At 36.1% G+C, this 19,492-nt stretch overlaps 1 protein-coding gene across 4 annotated transcripts in view; it reads right to left on the bottom strand.

Moving 5' to 3' along the window:
- Positions 1–16,402, bottom strand: part of bicd1a (bicaudal D homolog 1a) — a 38,147-nt gene extending 21,745 nt beyond the window's left edge. For all 4 annotated transcript variants that reach the window (XM_056261336.1, XM_056261338.1, XM_056261337.1 and 1 more), the window contains exon 1: positions 15,891–16,402. In XM_056261336.1, coding sequence (XP_056117311.1) covers positions 15,891–16,106 — 216 coding nt within the window. In that variant the 5' untranslated portion in view covers positions 16,107–16,402. The remainder of the gene's footprint in view (positions 1–15,890) is intronic.
- Between the last annotated feature and the right edge of the window lie 3,090 nt (positions 16,403–19,492).

Consider the following 19,492-nt stretch of genomic DNA (forward strand, 5'->3'; position numbering starts at 1 on the left):
GCTTCTGGTGAAGAGAGCCCACATTTCAACATCACCTCTTCGCTCACATCACCTGCCCAGGCAAAGTGCTGCACTTCAAGGTAACTGAGATAATATTTCAGCTGCTCGCTCTGATCAATAGAAACAGTGTTCCGATTCCCCTGACACAGGTTTTCACCCCATGCAGATCCGGCGTTTCATGACTTAAGCATCCTGTCTTGATTGGAAGATGACAGTAGACGGTAAACAGGAAGGAGGAATGAGCCAGGTATAAAAGTCTGTTTTGAAGAGTTATCACAAGGCTCTCACACCTCAATCAGTATATGAGGGTTAATAAAAATAATAAGGATTATTAAATAATTAAATCCTTATTTTATGATTTCATTACATTACATGTAAATTAGCACATGTACAGTAGATTATGGTGCATTTTAAGCAATACATCTGTAAAGCACATCACATGTCATAATCTGCTGGTGCAGGAAATAAACTCTGTGATGTTCCCGATATACCAGGACCATTTTATGAGCAAAGCATGACTGGGATGAGACCAGCAGAGACCTTCAAAAGAGAAAATCAATTGAATATGCACTAAAAATCAATTGGAGTCCTAGTAGATGGCACCTTGCAACAAATCTGACTGAAGAGTGGAGGTAGTTAAAAAGTTGCTGACGTGGATTTAGAAATTGTCAAAGAATTAAAGCACTAGCATTAGCATTCTAGCATTCCAGTCATTACTAACTTACAACAATAGGTTTACATGCATCCAAGGTCAAAAAATGTGTCTGAAACGGTTCATTAAACTCCACCTTTCTGAGAGCCTACTCTGCTCTGATTGGTCAGATCTGTTGCTCTGTTTTGATTGGTCTACCGCTTACAGCACAATGATATGAACAGTAAATGCTGTTGTTTTTACTGTACCAATTTGAGCCTGAGTTCTGATGCTTGCTTTCGCAGTGCAGAAAACAGCGTCTTCTCGAACTGTTGACAACATGAAGCAAAGTCTTCCAGGCCTCAGCTACAACTACAGTGTTTGAGGGCTGGTCAAAGTAGATGTTCGTAGGCAGAAAATGAAGACTATAGCATATTTGTTACTTCCTGCATGAATCTACGCAGGTTTATAAGGCTGGAATAACTGTCGACTCGTTTCAGGCAGTTCAGAATCATTTGTGCAATTCGGTAAAAATTTTTTCCGAATTATACCGAAGTACAAAGGTAATAATATCTGAAAAAGCTTAAGAAATACAATATTTCAAAAAGTTGTTTGGGTAAATCCAAAAAAATGGAATTATATGTAAATATATTTATACATATATTTATAAATAAAACAAAATGTTTTATAAAAAGATTTTTAGTTGTCATAAAAATGTCCCATTGCAAAAAAAAAAAAGTAATCATAATGGTTCTAACAATTAATGAATAAATAAATAAATAAATGCACAATCAGTCATTATTTATCACATAAACAGTTTAGCCTTATGAGCAAATATTATCTGCATATTAGAGTGTAAACATTTTTTAGAATTCTTTTTTTAGTGGCTTTATAGTGAATCAGAGTATTGTCTATTGTGACCACAGACTATTTATCATACTCGCCCATTTCATGAACATGAAAAATGAAGACATTCCTACTTTGCACTTTCCACAGGTTCTATTCAATACTATGGCTTCAGTTGATAAAAACTCACTGCCACAAGATTATCAGTTAATAATGAATTACATTTTGGTCTATTTCTTACTGTATCCTCCTGAGACCCAGAAAAAAAAAAGTTTTTTGAATTTAGTTTTTTTCATGTCATCACACTGTTTAGAGCACAATAAACAAATGGTAAAAAAACATTTATATAAAATAATATTTTATTCATACGTTATGCTATGTCCTCTGTAGTGGACGCCAGGACTAAGTTGTTTAAAAAATAAAATGACATGAAATTATATGTATAGGCAAAAACAATGGGATTTTTTTTTTTTTCAATCACCAATACATTTTGGGGTTTCAGGATTTTTTCAACCAAAATTTGTATAAAGATTATTCTCAACTATGTTATGAAAGAAATAATGGAATGAATTGATACACCATTTTACTTTTTGCAATATGTGGGTAAAATGGCCATAAATTTATATTCCCATTCAATGCAATGTATCTATACACTGTATCTAATTTGCACATTAATGTGTTCTTGGAGCAACATTTAATGAAAAAATAAATGTAATAATTGGAGTAATAATTGGCAACATTTTAATAATAATATCTAATATTTCATAGGAATATTGATGTATAATTTATTTCCATTTTCACTTGTTGTGTCTCCCAGAATGCCTGATAAACATGATTTTAGTCCTGATGTCCTCTACAGTGGACACGTTTGAAATCAATGCCCTGTTCTGTAACAGAAAATAATTTTTTTATTTGAAACCCCTTAACATTTTCCTGAGATGTTGTTTTATGAAATACAATTTAAAAAAGTAGTCCAATTTAAATTATAATTACAATATATAATCATTTTCCATAAGAATGCTACATTTGATCACTAAATTAATGTCAGACATTTTTAAAGACCAAGGAGAAGTTGTTTTCATGGTGAAACCTCCAAACATTTGGTATCTCTGAAAAGTCCTGAATGTGCTCTTTACAGGACACCCAGGTTGTGTCATGTGACATGTATGATGTCAGAGAAATTCACTAAAATATAATGTCCACTACAGTGGACAAAAGTCTATTCTTGGGTCCCAGGAGGGTATGGCTTCAGAATTTCTTCCAAATTCTATGAATCATTTTTTGGGTGTACTATCCCTTTAATACTCACAGCTTTTCTTTTACATTTTTTTCTTTCCTTTTGATTGCTGAACTCTGGAGAGAATTAAGGCACAACAGCAAATGGATACACCACTTTCATTAATTCAGTGACAGAAGTGTGAATAAGCTCTCATTGTGATTTAAAATGAGGGCCTGTCAATGTCCCAGAATCCCTGCTGAAGGCCCTCTGCCTCCCAGCTGCGCTCTGAGAGAGAACAAGAGAGAGAGAGACGTATCGAACTCACGTATAGGACGTTGCTATGACCACAGAGACTGGTCCTTTGCTGTATAATGTAGGAGGCAGATGGTTTGTGGAGAAGTGTGTCCGCAAAGCTGACTTTCTCCATCTGGTTTCTTTTATTTAGAGCGGGGTGGTCAAAATATGATCCCCACTCAAAAACTAGTCTCTAAACTAGTCTCTGAATTTAAAGTTTATGCAAATAACACAAATACATTACAGAAGCACACAAAATTGGGTCATTAACGTAATTAACGTCACAAAGATAGATGATCTTGAGTCTGGAGTTTATCAGTCTGAGCATTAGGGCTGCACGATTTTGAAAAAAAAAGCAATATGCTAAAAGTTATGATATAACTCGTTAAATAATGCGATATATTCTATATGTGACACGGTACTGCTTTAAGAGTGTAAAATAAATGTAAATTATATTAAAAACATTGAAATTATATAACCAACATTCATGTTTCACATTATATTTTAAGAGAAAAAGCATCTTGTACACATTAGTACTTAGCTTATTGCGCCTAATGACATTAAGCTTGTCCCACGTATGTAACAGTCACGTGTCCAGTCTATTCTCTTCTGTCTGTGTCGATCTAAGCCTTTGACTTTTCCTAATCTTTTGAAGTAATAAAATCATTCAGTTATCACAAGCTGTTGCGATTTGCATATCACGATATGATTTTTTGATAATTCCGATATATCGTGCAGCCCTACTGAGCATCTACAATGGAACAAGCACCTGTTAACCCGGTAGATGGAAATTATTTGATTACCACAATATTAAAAACTCACGGTACATACTGTCCAGCAACGAGAGTTTTTTTTAAGCGCGATTATAAATGATAAAAATGAACAATTTAGGAAATTTGCTAGAAAAAACTGTTGAAAATGAGAGGAGGCTTCTTTTTTGCTGATATATGACTCAGACATGTTTTAGACAGATTTTATGACAATCATCAATGAATATTATTTATTGTTGTTGATTTATTTTTGATTTAGCTGCCACTAAACATCCCATTAAAAAAAGTCAATGATCACTTGATGTATCAATCAGATGGCCTGTTACCGTCTAAATATATATTTAAGTTTTCATTTACATGCAAGCTTTACTGTAACTGTGCCAGGAAACAGTACGCTTTAGATTGGTTACAACAACAGGAAGCATCTGAAAGTGCAAGTGTCAAAAGCAACAGCCGTGATAACATTAAACACCATGCTGGGTAAATTAACGTGAATTCATTCACGCGAACGTACGGATGCATGAGAAACATAAAGAAAAGACAAAAGAGTGGGAGAAAGAGAGAGCTCAGAGCAGTCATCAGTCAATGCTGTCAGTGATTTGTTCCAGACAGTCATGGTCGCAGCATCTGCATGTCAGTGACGGCAGGGCAGGAGTCTGTTCTGTAACGCTGCCAGCACAATCCAGAAAATCCTTGTTATTTCTATTTCCATTGCAGGGCATTGCGTTTTGGATATTTCCGTATCGATACGATATGTATATATACATAGTACTATATCAGTCCGCCGGCCAACCTTGCATCATGTCTCATTCATTCAAAGGTATTGGCAATTGGTATGCATCTTGTGTGCCTGAGTCTAAATAAAATATGCTATATGGTATCAGTTGAATTTGCAAGACCTTGAAAGATTATTTGATCTGTAATTGAAAGTAAAATGTATTAATCCAAGTATGGCAACAGTATTTAACTGCATGCGACAAAAAAACCTTCAAGCAAAAAAGAAAGAGAGAGAATAATTGGCAAACCAAATTAATTTCTGTACACTGCAATATAAGCTCATGACTCCTCTCAAAAATACACCAAGGATTATGTGTAAGCTAAAATTAATCTAAACATAAATCACACACTGATTTCAATTCTGACATCAGCATATATATGGCCAAAACAATGTCTTAAGCAAAGTTTTAAGCAAAAGCGAGCTCATCACATTTATTTTCGTTGCTCCATATAGTAGCCCTATTGTATATACAATGTGGGTGAGTTGTACAATATGTGGGCGTACACTGACTTTTGCTGCTCACAAAAGTTTCAGTTTTCTGTCTGTATAAGTGCATTTTCCCCAAGCACTTCATACTTGGGGATCTGGGATCTAGGCCTAGAATTGTAATGCTATTCTTAAGAGTGTATACAGTACTGTATGTATATATACAAAAAAATAGCAAAATATATTGTAAAGAATAGCATTATTTTCCCGATACTGCAACAAATATATATTGGAACCGGACGTTTTGGATATTTCCGTATCGATACATATCGATACGATATGTATACTGTCTGTTCATCAAAGAACAAAAGAAAAAGAGGAAATCACTCACTGCTATTGACTGAATAACTTTTGTAACTTTAATTGTAAGAATATTTTATATTTGATTACTTTATTCAATTTCTTACCTAATATAGTATGTCTTACCTAAATACTATTGTTAGACCTACCTGACAAACTTAAAGCACTGTTTATTTTTATTTACAGGCCTGGATTTTATGTTGTGTTTTGTGTGGCCAGCAGTCGTCCGTGAGGGGCTGCTGGCTTATACTTAAATTTTTGTATTTATTTATTAAACTTGTTGACTGTTCGCCGGTTCCCGCCTCCTCCTTCCCAGAACAACTGAACCTCGTTACATCTACATATCTATATGTGTCACGTGCTGGTGAGGTTAAGTGACATGCACGAACAAGGAATCCAGTCTTTAATGATAAACACATTAGGAATTAAACAACACTACATAACGATAATAACCAACAGAGGACAAAACTGAGGGAGTATTAGGCCTATATGCAGGGATTAGGGAGGAGCTAATAGGGGCATAATCAGAAACCGAGACATCTGAAACTGAACAGAGCAAGGAAACAGGACCTAAGGGAAACAGAACAGCATATTAAAATAAGAGTCCATAGAACTAAACATAGCTAGTCGTGACAATATGGGTAGTATGACAGTTTTCCCTATGGTACCGAAAATGGTATAGAATATCGATAATTGTCAAGGTATCTTATCGAAATTCCAGTTGTGTGACAAGACTAATACATACATATATTCATTCACACACACATACACTTCCTAAATGAAATTTTCATGTGTAACTGCTCTTAAATTAGATTATTCTCGGACAGCTTATACATTTTTCAAAACCTAAACTTAACCTCAATCATAGCCAGAGGTATTGAGAAAACAAATGATCTACTGTAGCAAATAGTCTTACCCTCATCTGTATCTTTTAAGACTAACATATTTGTCTGAATTACCTCAAGGCAAAGTCCTCAGAGGAAAAGACACAAGAGGGCTAGACTGGTCATGCTGCCGGTTCAGAGATTCATCATCATGACTCAGACAGAGAGAGTGGATGTTTCACAGGCTTCCTGTCAGTGTGAAGGAATATAGATAGAAGCAGATACATTAGCAAGCCAGCATTATGGAGTCTTACAGCACAATATATTTACAATGGAGTCACATAGAAAACAGGATTCTCAAACAGTAAAAGCTTTGCAGTAAAAAATAAAGCAAAATAACTGCCATACCTATTGCACTGATATGTACTGCTCGACAAATCCAACATTACTATGACAAAAGAATAAATACTTTAACTGGCTTCAGTACTGGCCAAAATACTGATGAGAACTAACAGTAGCTATACAGTCAACAACCAATGTGATGGCTACACCTGGAGCTTGTTGAGTTTTGGTGGGGTTCTAATCCTATACGCAAGGTAATTTCCTGTTGTTGTATTTTTTAGCAGGTACCACCATCAGGGTATGTTTTCAGGTTTCTGGGAACCAGGGCTGTTTTCACAGTCTCAGGAGGCTTATAAATCCAGGGTGGAGTTTGACTAGAATGCTTTCCTCAGCAGTGAGAGAAAGCGAATAATACTATCTTCTTTCTAGAACTAAACCTTGCTGAAAAGCTTACACCTGCAAACGTCCATGCCGGTAAGTTCTGGTTTGTTGCTGGTCTAGCAGGTGGACCAGCATAGCCAACATCAGAATTGAGGCTGGTTGACCAGTTTGGACTTTCTAAAGACTAAGCTAGTTAAGTCTAAAGCAGACACACAAAACACCAGCATCCTATGATGGAGACCAGCATTCAAAACATATTTTTGGTCTTTCCAAAGCATTAGCATGATCAATTATTAATGGAAAATTCTCAGTTGAAACATAATATATACACTACTGTTAAAAAGTTTGTGGTTGGGAGATTTTGAAAGACCAAGGCTGCATTTATTTGATCAAAAATACAGTAAAACAGTAATATTTTAAAATATTATTATGATGTAAGAAAAATTTAATGTTAAAAATGTAAGTCTGTTAAAATTACAAATCACTTACTTCTAGCTTCTGACCAAGGTTGCATTTCAATTCTAGTTTTACTTGATCTCAGTGCTGCGTTCAACACTATCATGACACACTCTTAAGATAGATTACAAAATTACACTGGTATTCAGGAACAGACATTAATATGATTTAAATAGTACCTATCTGACCATTACCATTTTTTGTTGTTGTTTAAACATGAATTTTCCAAGTTAACATCAGTTAATAATGGTGTGCCGCAAGGGTTTGTTTTAGGCCCTCTGCTATTTTCAATATACATGCTGCCCCTTGGAAATATTTAGAAAACATGGAATTAGTTTCCACTGTTATGCTGATGTTACTCAGTAATATTTTATTCATTATAATATATTTCATTACGACCATATGAAATCTCTAAACAATCCAAGCTGACAGAGTGTGTTAAAGATATAAATATTAGATGAGCAATCATTTTTTATCTATTAAATTTGGATAAGACTGATGTATTATTTATTGGACCAAAAACACATGTACACATAATCTCTTAAAGGGGTCATATAATGGTACATGCACTTTTACAAGTTGATTGTACTGAAATGTGTGTTGGCAGTGCCTGTACACAACCATCATATAATGATAAAAATCCATCCAGTGGTTTTGTTTTAATCTCTTTATATGTTTTCCCCTGCCTCAAATCGAGCCGTTCGAGCCTGTGACGTCACAAGCTCGCACGCCCCTCCCACGATTGTTGATTGACAGGACTCGAGCGTTTCAACACAGACCCGCCCTCGCTCATGAGGGAGCTGTCAATCATAGTCTGCGCGGCGCGGACCGGCGCGGCCATTGTTGATATGCTGGAGCACTGTCTATGAGCAGAATGGCGTCTAAGCGATTGTGGTGTTCTGTTCTTGGGTGTAATAACGAACACAGCAGTCATTTTAATGTTCCTAAATCCGAACCGCTGAAGACGCAGTGGCTGAGTTTGTTTTCGAAGGGAAAATTCCCCACGAGCAACGTCAATGCTCTCATGTTTGCGCGAATCATTTCTCACCAGACTGCTTTATAAACGAGGGTCAGTATAAAGCTGGATTTGCTAAGACATGAAAAAAGGATCGGTACCAGATATTCGTGTTCCTGCTGAATCTCCAGAAGAACGGAAGTGAGTGTAACGTTTTATTAAAATTTATATTAATATATTATTCACTGCAACACATGTTCAGCTGACAATGGAATGCAGGGCGAGAATAATAGAAGACTGTATTACTCCAAATCACCCTTTGGGGTAGAAGTCGCCTGGGATTTAGGAGCCCAGAGCAGGAAAGAGGCTTTTCTTCTTTATTATACCTTGTTGAAAGAGATAGGCAGAATTTGATTATGTTCGAGATTGAAATTCGCAGCATGCAAAGTAACAAAACAGACTATGAAAACAGCCTCATCTTTAGCTGAACAGAGCCTCTTAAACCTCTTATTCTGGGTAAGCAGCATGAATGCATATCAGCCAATAGGGTTGTCAGTTAATGTGTAAATTATCTGCAAATTGTATGGCAGTTCACTTCAATGAAACTGTAAATGCATAGCTCATCATACTACAGCATTAAATAACGAACAATAAATCTGCTGCACCTCCCAAGGTAATGAAAACAAGCCCATTCATCACATTTAAAACAGTATGAGCCAGTATGATATGGTATCTCTCTTTCTGTCTCTCCCTTTCTTGTCTCTTTTTCGGAGTGCACAGACTAGTCCAGGTCTGGAGTCTTTTAGGGTAGTAAATTGCCCTGTATAGAGAGGTTGTATTCCAGTCCTCTGCCTCAAGCATCTTATAACATCATCACTTAGTAGCCATCCTTAGAGAGCGAGTGTCCTATATACATGTTGGGAAATGAACTGAGACAGGGCAGGGTCCCATTTAATTAGCACACAGGTCAGGGCCATGGGCCACAACCACCTGAACATACAAACACTGAAGGACAGGAAAATGTGCAACTGGGTATCATCCAAACAGGGTGTTAATGGATGGCCGAGTCTGCTTTTAACGTGCTGCTGGCATGGAAATAATATTGGTGGGGGGGAAATGAGATTTAGTGTTGGATTATATTGATATAATCATACATGTCTGATGTCTAACACTGTGTCTACACTGGAAGAGTCTAAGGTGCATGTTGCCGTAGAATGTTTATCTACCACAGATCAGCTGTGAATCAAGACATCAAAATGAAAAATCACATTTTTAATATGAAAATAAAATGTTCAATATAGACTGCTGAACAATCCCATTTTGTTTTTTTTACAGAAATAAACGGATATAAAAAAGGATGGGTTAAAATGTTGGCATTTTAGAAAAGCAAATTCATATAAGATACAGTAGATAGACAGATATAGATGTATTTGGGTTTCTCTCGATGATGAAGTAATAATGAGAGAAAAAAAAACTCTACAAAGTGAAAGGAGTATAGGAAGTGTGTTGACCGTGATACACTTTATGAGACGGCAAATGGATTTGCCACACTTAGTGAGAAAACAAATGAGGGATATATAGTCTATAGTCTACAACTGCCTGAAACAGTCATAACAGAGACTTTATTCATTTAATTGTCAAAGCCAACAGTTTATTTTACTGCAGGCACTGAAGTTGCTGTCTAGAAGGCTAAAGTAAAGCAACAATCAATACACACACCCCTGGGTAAAGTAGGCCGGCTCTTTCCCAAAGTCTCGTTGCAGCAGAAATAAACACAGCGAAAAACTGTGCAGGATTCTTCACTGAGAGATGAAGAGAGGCACAGATTGCTCGTTGCTTGATTAAAAGGTCCAGACCCAAAGCCACACCAATTCAAGTTACAACTGTTAGATATTTACAAATCCACTAGAACGCTCATCTCTGAAAATCATAAGAGACAACTACTAGATTGGCATTATTCAGATACAGCCTTTCTAGTGTTTTTATTGGCAGGTTTCAAATTATTCTTTGGCTACTTCACTAAGTGGTTGCATCAATTAGCGTGTACTCAAGCAGGGACTTATGACATTGATAGGTCATTGGCTTTCTGGATGGTTGCAAAGTGGGTTTATTACTTGCCCAAATCAAAAGACGCTATTCCTATTTTATCGTTCATCATGTAAAAATGATGGTAAATTATGGAAAATGACAGTAGCACCTCAATGCAGTACGAGATCCACGGGGAGGAGTCGGAACAAGATCCAAGGGGTGGAGATGGGTAGGTTTAGGTATATGTAAGGTGGGAGGAGTTGGATCTGGATCCGACTCCTCCCCGTGGATTTCATGTTCTGCAGTGAGGACCATCTCGAAAATTAGGGTAAAAAACCCACTCAACCAGATCCATCATTTGAGGTATCATCCATCTCTGAGTAATGCACCACCAAAGTTTACATTTACGCATTTGGCAGATGCTTTTATCTATACCTAACCTTCAGGATGAGCAAAAAAAAAGTGATGCTTCCCATAGCAAGCAGCAGTGATGTATAATTAATTAAGTTTAGTAGTAGCACTGCACTGTAGTAGCACTGAAAATGCTGTTTATTGGTATTAATTTGGAGAATGGTGCTGGCTCACAATGCAACAATCATTTGCATCAGAGGCTCAAATCAATATCTCTCACCTCTAGGGGGTTCTTGAGAGATGAGTTCCTTTGTGCCAAGAGGTTAGGCTATGGGGGCTGGGCAGAAAAACTAGGCCCTGTCCTGTCCACCAGTCTTTATCGTTTAGCTCCTTGAACCTCTGCTGATTTTGTGAGGGGGTGGTGAGGCTTTTTTACCGCATCCTTCTGTCTGTCTCTTACTACTTCTCTTTTATTTGTATTCTTCTAGGACAGGCAGATTTATGACTCCATATGGATGACCTAGAAATCTATGACTTTGTGCAGGGCTTTATGCTCACAGCTTCATACTCAATGTTAACTAAAGTTGTGGAAGCTGGTTTTGACATATTGTAAGTGTATTTGCTGTCACACACCAGCCTGCATCTATGATGTTTATTTTCACTAGATGGTGCTCGTGTACTTAAACTATTTTTTTTCAGTAACTTCTAATTTTATAATTTTATATTTTTATTGTTTCATAACGCTTATTGTGATTTCTGCACTCAACTGTTGTTTATTTGAACAAGATGTATTCTTTCTAAGGTTATATTTTATCTTATTCTTTTTCCTGGTTTATCATCCACATGAAGAGATAGAACAATGTTATAAAATTTTAGTTTTAATAGGTTTTAGGTTTAAGTCATCCGATCAAGAAATCCCAAGAAATCAACCCCCCTCTTAGCTCACAAGCAGGCAAAAGTGGAATCTGGAAGTATTTTCTGTTTATTTAAGAGTTTAAAGATATGTGTTTTCCATGTAACTGAATGTGTGACTGATGTTTGTTTTATATTCGTCCTTTTTATTAACCACGGTGTTGGTGTACGGTGTTGGTGTTCATGTCGATGAGTGCATTAAACATCTGTGAGAAAAGAACCTCAGCCTTCGCGGCATAGTGAATCCCTTCAGGATCATTATAGTCTAAAAGTACATGATATGGTTTAAAAGTATGGCATTGTGCTATGCCAAGGTCATGGGTTTGATTCCCAATGCATTAACTAATCAAATGTTTAGACTGAATTATATAAATTGCTCTGAATAAAAGTATAAATGCAAAATTATAGCCTAGAATATAAACTTATTGGAAATCTATTTTCTCCTGTCTTATCAATGTAGATCACATCAAGAGCATTTCAGTGGAAACAGAACTGTAGGGCACTGGACTGTTAATACACACAAACACCCTCCATTTGTAACCATAAAACACTCAACAGTCTGTTTCCTCTGTGTCTTGAGGGACCGAAAAACCTTTTGAGCTCTATTTGCTGTTTACCACAAGTAGCCTAGATTGAAAAACAAATGCATAACAATTAATAATTTTACTCCTTTACTTATTGTACGTCTGAATAATTGAAGATTACTGAACAGTGAACACAAAAGAAGAAATTGTGAAAAATGTTTTTCTCCATGTTTTTTTGGTCCACACAATGAAAAGTCAGTGGTGTCTAACATTGTTTTAGACTATTAGACATATAGACTATTGACTTTCACTGTATAGACAGAAAGAGTTGAAACATTCTTGAAAATATCTTCTCTGTTCCGCAAAAAAAACGAAATGGTTTGGAACGACATGATGGTAAGTAAGTGATTTTCAATTTTGGGTGAACTGTCCCTTTAAGCAGGCTTTGGGGTTTATACAGGTGTAGCATTTCCTATTTACCAACATTTAATAAACTAATGGCATTGGCCTGTTTTCAAATGCCCAAATTCTAATTATCTTGATCTTTATGCTGCATTTAACAAGATAATCAATAAATTGATGAGTCCTAAAATCAATTCTGACTTTGTGAATAGGAAAAATTACACACCAACTGTGTGCTAACTATGTGCACTTCCGTTACTGTAGAAAAAAAAAAAAACACCACAGCTATGCTTAACACACAAAAGTGGATAATTACAGCAATAATAACAATTACAAAGCTCTTACTAGGATATATGGGAACAATAAAAAAAAAAAAAAAAAAAAAAAATTCTTAAAAAAAAAGGTGTGTACAGTATATGGTGGAGGCGTCACCTGTCCTCTAAATTTCCTTTCTCTTGCACATTTAGAAAATCTGGTTTTCAAGTAAATTCTAGGAGGAAAACTCTCAAAGGATTTGAGCTGGGAGCCCAAAGGCAAATGGTGCAGTGTGGTCTTTTATATTCTGTTTAATATTCATCAAAATAAAGGAGGGACCGAGACAGATAAAGAGAAAAAAAGACCAAATACAGCAAGTCAATCCTCAAGATAAAATATCACCTCCAGCACTAGTGCCCTTCACAAGACTATCAGCCGCAGACAGACTCTATTATAAACAGCACAGATGCTTTGAACAGAGAGATATAGAGAGATCAAGAGCGATAGAGATACTATTTGAAAGGCAAGAACCCAAACAGATGTGCTTTATTGATCATATCATGAACCCTAAAAGATAAATTTGAATGGCAAGTTCTTTACTCAAAGCTTTCCTAAATAAACAAGAAAATGCATTTTTTATTTTTCTGAAATTAAATCTGAATAGATCAAATACATTTACCACATTGCAAAAAACTAACAGATCCTGCAAAGTTCTAGTAATTCCAAACGAATTGATACAATGAAGGTGATTTTTTTCAAACTGACCCCAATTTTTGTCTGGCTTGGAAAGACAAGCTCTATCATGATTTGCATGATAGAATTAATTAAAGAGAAGCCCACGGGGCAGACTACAGTAGCCAGATCTAGGGGGAGCTGCCATGAAAAAATGCAATTACTGACATCATTTCATGACAGTTATTCACTGCAAATGACTCACTGCTGTCAGTAAATAACCATACATGTCTGAGAGATAAGCATTCATATTGTCAAGCTTAACAAAGACCCATTAGTCATAGTCATTGCTTTACTTCAGAGGAATTTAGGGGTCATTAGGGTAACAAAATAACATGGGAATGCCTAGGTGCATTAGAATGCCGATATCCGATATGCCGATTTTTTCCAACTCATTTTGGCAAATAGCCAATGCCATATATTTTCCTTTTGTTTGGAAACATCACCAAGTCTCTCCTGTGCAGAGTTCATAAACAAATAATTTTTAATTTCGGTTAGTTTTGAGCAAATACGTAGGCTACTTGTTAGAACTAAAACATTATTAAAGTTATTTTTATAATGAGAGTAGGCTACATTGAAAGCTTTGAAACTAACAATAATAAAATCAATATTTTTTTGTTATTACATGTCATATTATCGGCAAAGCATATCGGCATAATTTTTCATTTCAGGCTGATGTTCTACATTTTAAGCCTTTATCGGCTAATTCCGATGATGTGCCGATAAATATCGTTCCCTAGACGGCTCCAAATAACATCAACTAATATTTCTATGTGAATTCTATTTCTATTTCAGAAGACAAATTTGTATTTGAGCTAGTTTTTTTTATAAAGCACTGAAAACACTAATGAAGACAACCTAAACAAAGGTCAAAAGGTCAGGCTTAACTGCTTCAATGGTGGTCATGATTGCTGTACAAGTTCCTATAAGCAACATACTATTATTTAAAAGTTTGAGGTCAATAAGAATTTTTTTAAAAAGAGATGAATACTTTAATTCTGCAAGAATGCATTAAATTGATCAAAATGATCAGTAAAGACTTGTTATAGAGTGTTAAACCGTGTTTATATTAAGATTTAAATTTCAAATAAATGCTGTTTTTGAACGCCTTATTCTATACAAAAATATTAAGCATCACAACCGTTTCCAACATTGACATTAATTTTTTTTTTTCTTGAGCACCAAATCAGCTTTGCCACCACAAAGATAAATTACATTTTAAAATATATTCAATAATGTTTATGCAATAATTGTAATAATATTTAAAAATATTATTGTGTTATTACTGTATTTTTGATCAAATAAATACAGCCTTGGTTAGTAAAATAGACTTCTTTCAAAAACATTAAACAATCTTCCTGACCCCAAACTTTTGAACGGTAGTGTAGTTAATACAACAAATCACATAGTATCAATATGACATATTATGAGCTACTTTCAGATTTAACAATTGAACATGTTGTATCCCTACCCCTCTTTGTCATCAGTCACACTGACAATCTGTAATGGTTAGTCACACTGTCCCTGGATCACTGCAGCTGGTGCAGCAGTCAGAAAGTATCTTGTTCCATCTTTTTTTGTCTCAGTTTTCCTCTGTCTCTCTCCTTTCATCTCTATCTCTTCATCATTCCACCTCTCTAAAAGAGCCCATTTGTCCCAGATACATTACAGTGTGGTCAGTTCAGTTGAATACAGCAATGGGTGTCCACTCTAGATGGTTACTGTTTACTACATTTGCCTAATTTTTCTTATCATTAAGGATGTAAGAAACCCCCAAAATTAAGTAAAGCATGGACTGAGAGCGAATATGATGTTTCAAAAATAGTTTTAAGAGTATTATAACAATAAAAGTGCATACAAATGATTCATAAGAAGCTTCACACATGGCATCACACTAAACAAGCCAACAACTTGCTTAGTTCTGAGATTTATACATACAAATATACAGATGATAAAATTTCACTTATACTGTAGGCCTATATGGAGTAAACATCAGAGAGATATGGGACAACGCACAGCAAACCTTCCTGACACACCAACGATTCTTCATAAACCTGTGACACCAGAATCAATCATTGCTTGAGCAAGTCTAAATTTACCTGCAGCACTGATTTTGTGTGGGTTTTTTTTTTTGAGGAATAAATAAATACTCAATTTCTTTCAACAATATTTCAAAATATACTTACAAAACAGTACCATGAAAATTATATGGTATGGTTAGTGAAAGAGTGGTTAAAATAGCCTAAATGTCAAATATGATCAGAGATAATAGAAAAAATTATACTTATATATATGTGTGTGTGTGTGTGTGTGTGTGTGTGTGTGTGTGTGCATTTACAGACATTTGTTCCAGACATATACACTCATATACGTTTATATCAGCTCATCGAAGCTATATGTTTACCTCCTGTAGCTGCTCCAACTCCTGTTTGAGAGCCTCCTGCTCGGTCTCGAGCTCCCCGTACTGCTGCTTGAGCGTCTGGTTCTCCTCCAACACCACCAGACCGCATTCCGCAGCCCGGATCTTCTCCCGGTTTGCATCAGCGAGCTCACGGGTCAGCCTTTCCACCTCGGCCCGGTACTGATCCACTGATTCCCCGCATCCTCCCCCGGCTGCCATCGCCTCCGGACGGGTGTGATCTCTGCGTCCCTCACGCGCTCTCGGAGAGACGGAGGCTGATGAGGAGATTCAGGTGAATGCTGCAGTCTGTCCGTCCCGATGCACCTCCTGTTTGCTGATGATTAAATGATGTTTAAACGAGTGTCATGGGCTGGACTCGATTGCTTCATTGTAAACATTGCTGTGATAAACTGCTTTACAGTTCCATCCATCAAAAATATTTTTTCCCCCCGGTTTTAACTTAAAATATCATGAGGAAAACCGGCGCCATCAACACGGAATGCAAAGTGGGCAGAAGTTCTTAACCCGTGACGTCACTCCCTCCCCCTCTTCCCTCATCGTTTATGTTATAGTATCATTAGTAGATATTGTTAGTGGTAGGCATATACATAGTTCAGTTGAAGAGAGTGCAATGAAAATATAATGATTTAAATCATATGTAAATTATAATAATTCATTATAATAGGCCTATTCAACACATACATTTAGCCTATTATCCTCAAAATAAATGTGAAAATTTCAGAGATTTTCAGCAACTTAAATCTGCAAATTCCCATGTTTAGGGCTAACCTTAATAAAATGCTATTGTGGTTGAAAACAAGAATCTTATTAAATGCTACTCAGCCACCTGCTGGAAAAGAACGTACGTTACATGCTTAACCCTTGAATTGTGTTTGGGTCTGGGACCCTTTTATCAAAAGAAAAATGACACGATTAATTATTTTTTCAAACTCAGACTCATTGGCCTTGGCTCATTTTCTGTGAAGAACAGAACACATTTTCAATGACCACACAAAGTAGCCTACCCAAAGTACAATTTGATTGGCTTTCTTGACTTCCTTGACTTATAATCATTAACTACAGGATGGCCCTATAAAAACAGTGAGACTGAGAGGTTCGTTTCATCTGAGGAATGTCCGTTAAGGTAAGTAGACGGCATGTCTTAACATTATCTAATGGTCTAATGAAAGAAATGTTATGTTCACAAGAGCCCACTGGGCATTCAATGGGTTGATCTGATGAGAGAATGATTGGATGATTAGGTTTGTCCTGTCACTATCTAAGATAAATCTACAAAATGAGAGACATGTGATACGTAGTATTTGGGAAGTCTTGCATTGGTCTGGTTTTGAGAGCTTTACAGGAATGTAAAACCCTTATTCTCTGCAGTACATCCAATAAATTATATAAGAAAGAAAAGGGATAATATTCATGGTTTACTTCAAAAATTTTTCTCATGCTAGGTTTATTTTTGAAAGTCAGGTTTTTATAGGCACATGTAGTCAAGTCTTTAATTTTACTAAAATGCACAACAGTATTTCTAGATAATATATAGTACTTTAGCACATGAACAAAAAACATCCAAAGTATATAATATTTGATATTTTTCAAAAGTTCAACATTATTTGCTGAAACTGTTTCCCTGCAAGATTGTCTCTGCCAGATGCTTCTATCCTTCTTATTATAGCAATTTTGTGATCATTTTACTAATTTTATTTTAAAACCTGTGATACTGGCAGTATTCCTGCAATGGCAGGTTCCCAATTTACCCCGGATGGCATGACAACCTGTGAACGCCATCCGGGGTAAATTGGGAACCTGCCATTCATTGTTCATTATTTTTTGTTCATGTGCTAAAGTACTATATATATATTATAGAAATACTGTTGTGCATTTTAGTCTTGATTTTCCCATTAGCCTATACTGCATCAAGTAAAATTTATAATATTTTTACGATATATATATATATATATATATATATTAGGGGTGGAACGGTACACAGAACAGAAGTCACGGTTCGGTTCATACCTCGGTTCAGACATCACGGTTCGGTACGATTTCGGTACAATGAGGTGAATAGCAAAACAAAAATGCAGAAGGCTTTTTTATAAATGTCTTAAGCCTTGTATTTTTTATATACGTTTTATTAATAAAGGCATAGAACCAGTTTATTTGTAGTGCACCGACAGTAGTTTTATATAATTAGTTTATTAATTAAATTATTAAAAAGACGAAAAGACCATGAGATATGTTTGGTAATTGTACCTGAATGAATTTAAAATTAATTTGCTATTTCAGATCAATATATTTGTTTTCCTTCATTTTAATTAACCCTAACTTTATTCTCATCTAAATGATAAATAATTGATTTCCGTATAAAATAATACTACCATTAAAAACTTTTGTTAACAGTTGTAGGTTACAGTTTGACATGAGTTTAGAGTGTGACAAAAGCACAATGTTGTGTTTTATTGCGAGTGTACACAAATATAAGTAAAGAATTTGCCGTTTTAATGATGTCCTGTATGAAAAAAATGACGGAGTATGTTTTTATGTTTCCACTGTTCGATCGCCCGTGCCTCTCTCACACACACACTATCGCGATTCGCGCCCGCGCCTCTCTCTCTCTCTCTCTCTCTCTCTCTCTCTCTCTCTCTCTCTCTCTCTCTCTCTCTCTCTCTCGCACACACACACACACACACACACACTGTTCGATCGCGCGATTCGCACCCGCGCCTCTCTCTGTCTCTCTCTCTCGCACACACACACACACACACACACACACTTCAGCATTGCAATCTTGATCGCAGCCTGTTCATTGCTGCGTTCACAGTCACACCAAAAGCGAATAGAGCGAAATTTATCGCTAAGAGGTTTTTTTTATTTGTAGCGTGTATTCTCCGTGCAAATTCGTGCACCGAACCGTGACGCCCGTACCGTTTCGGTTCAATACGAATACATGTACCGTTCCACCCCTAATATATATATATATATAATTAATTAGTTTATATTTTTGAATAATTGTTTTCAGTTTTAGTTTATTTTAATACTTGGTTATTATAATAGGTGTGAAATGTTGCTCTGGCAACTAGTTTTTTATATATATTTTATTTTATTTCAGTCAACGTTTATTTTACTTCAAGTAACAAAAATGTAATGGTTTTAGTTTTAGTTAACTATAATCACCCCACACCAAGTTACAATGTAAACCTAGCAATCATTCAGCAACATAAAAAGACCCTTGCCCTGAGAGAAGTATTACATTATTCTTAGTCTTTTGCTTTTGATTGAAAGAAAGACTTCCACGATGGATTGCATGGCGATTAACATGCATCCAAATGCATTGGCCCATGCACACATTTGTGTGTGTGTGTGTCAGTGTGTAAGTGTGTATTCTTAAGCCAGAAAGAGCTCTGCAACACGTGGCTCTGGTCAGCTGCCTGCAAGTTGTGGTGTAATTGAGTTCACATGAGCAGCTGATGGGTCCCATAGCATTTACAATCAACTACAGCATCCCATATCAAGTCCCGTGTCTCTGCCGCCCTTCTTCCCTCCTTCCCTCTTTCCCTCTTTTCTTATCTCTCGTCTCTTCTTTATTATGCTGC

Source organism: Rhinichthys klamathensis, unplaced genomic scaffold (genome assembly GCF_029890125.1).
Source record: "Rhinichthys klamathensis goyatoka isolate OS25496 unplaced genomic scaffold, OSU_Roscu_1.1 h1tg000181l_1, whole genome shotgun sequence".
Taxonomy (NCBI): Eukaryota; Metazoa; Chordata; class Actinopteri; order Cypriniformes; family Leuciscidae; genus Rhinichthys; species Rhinichthys klamathensis.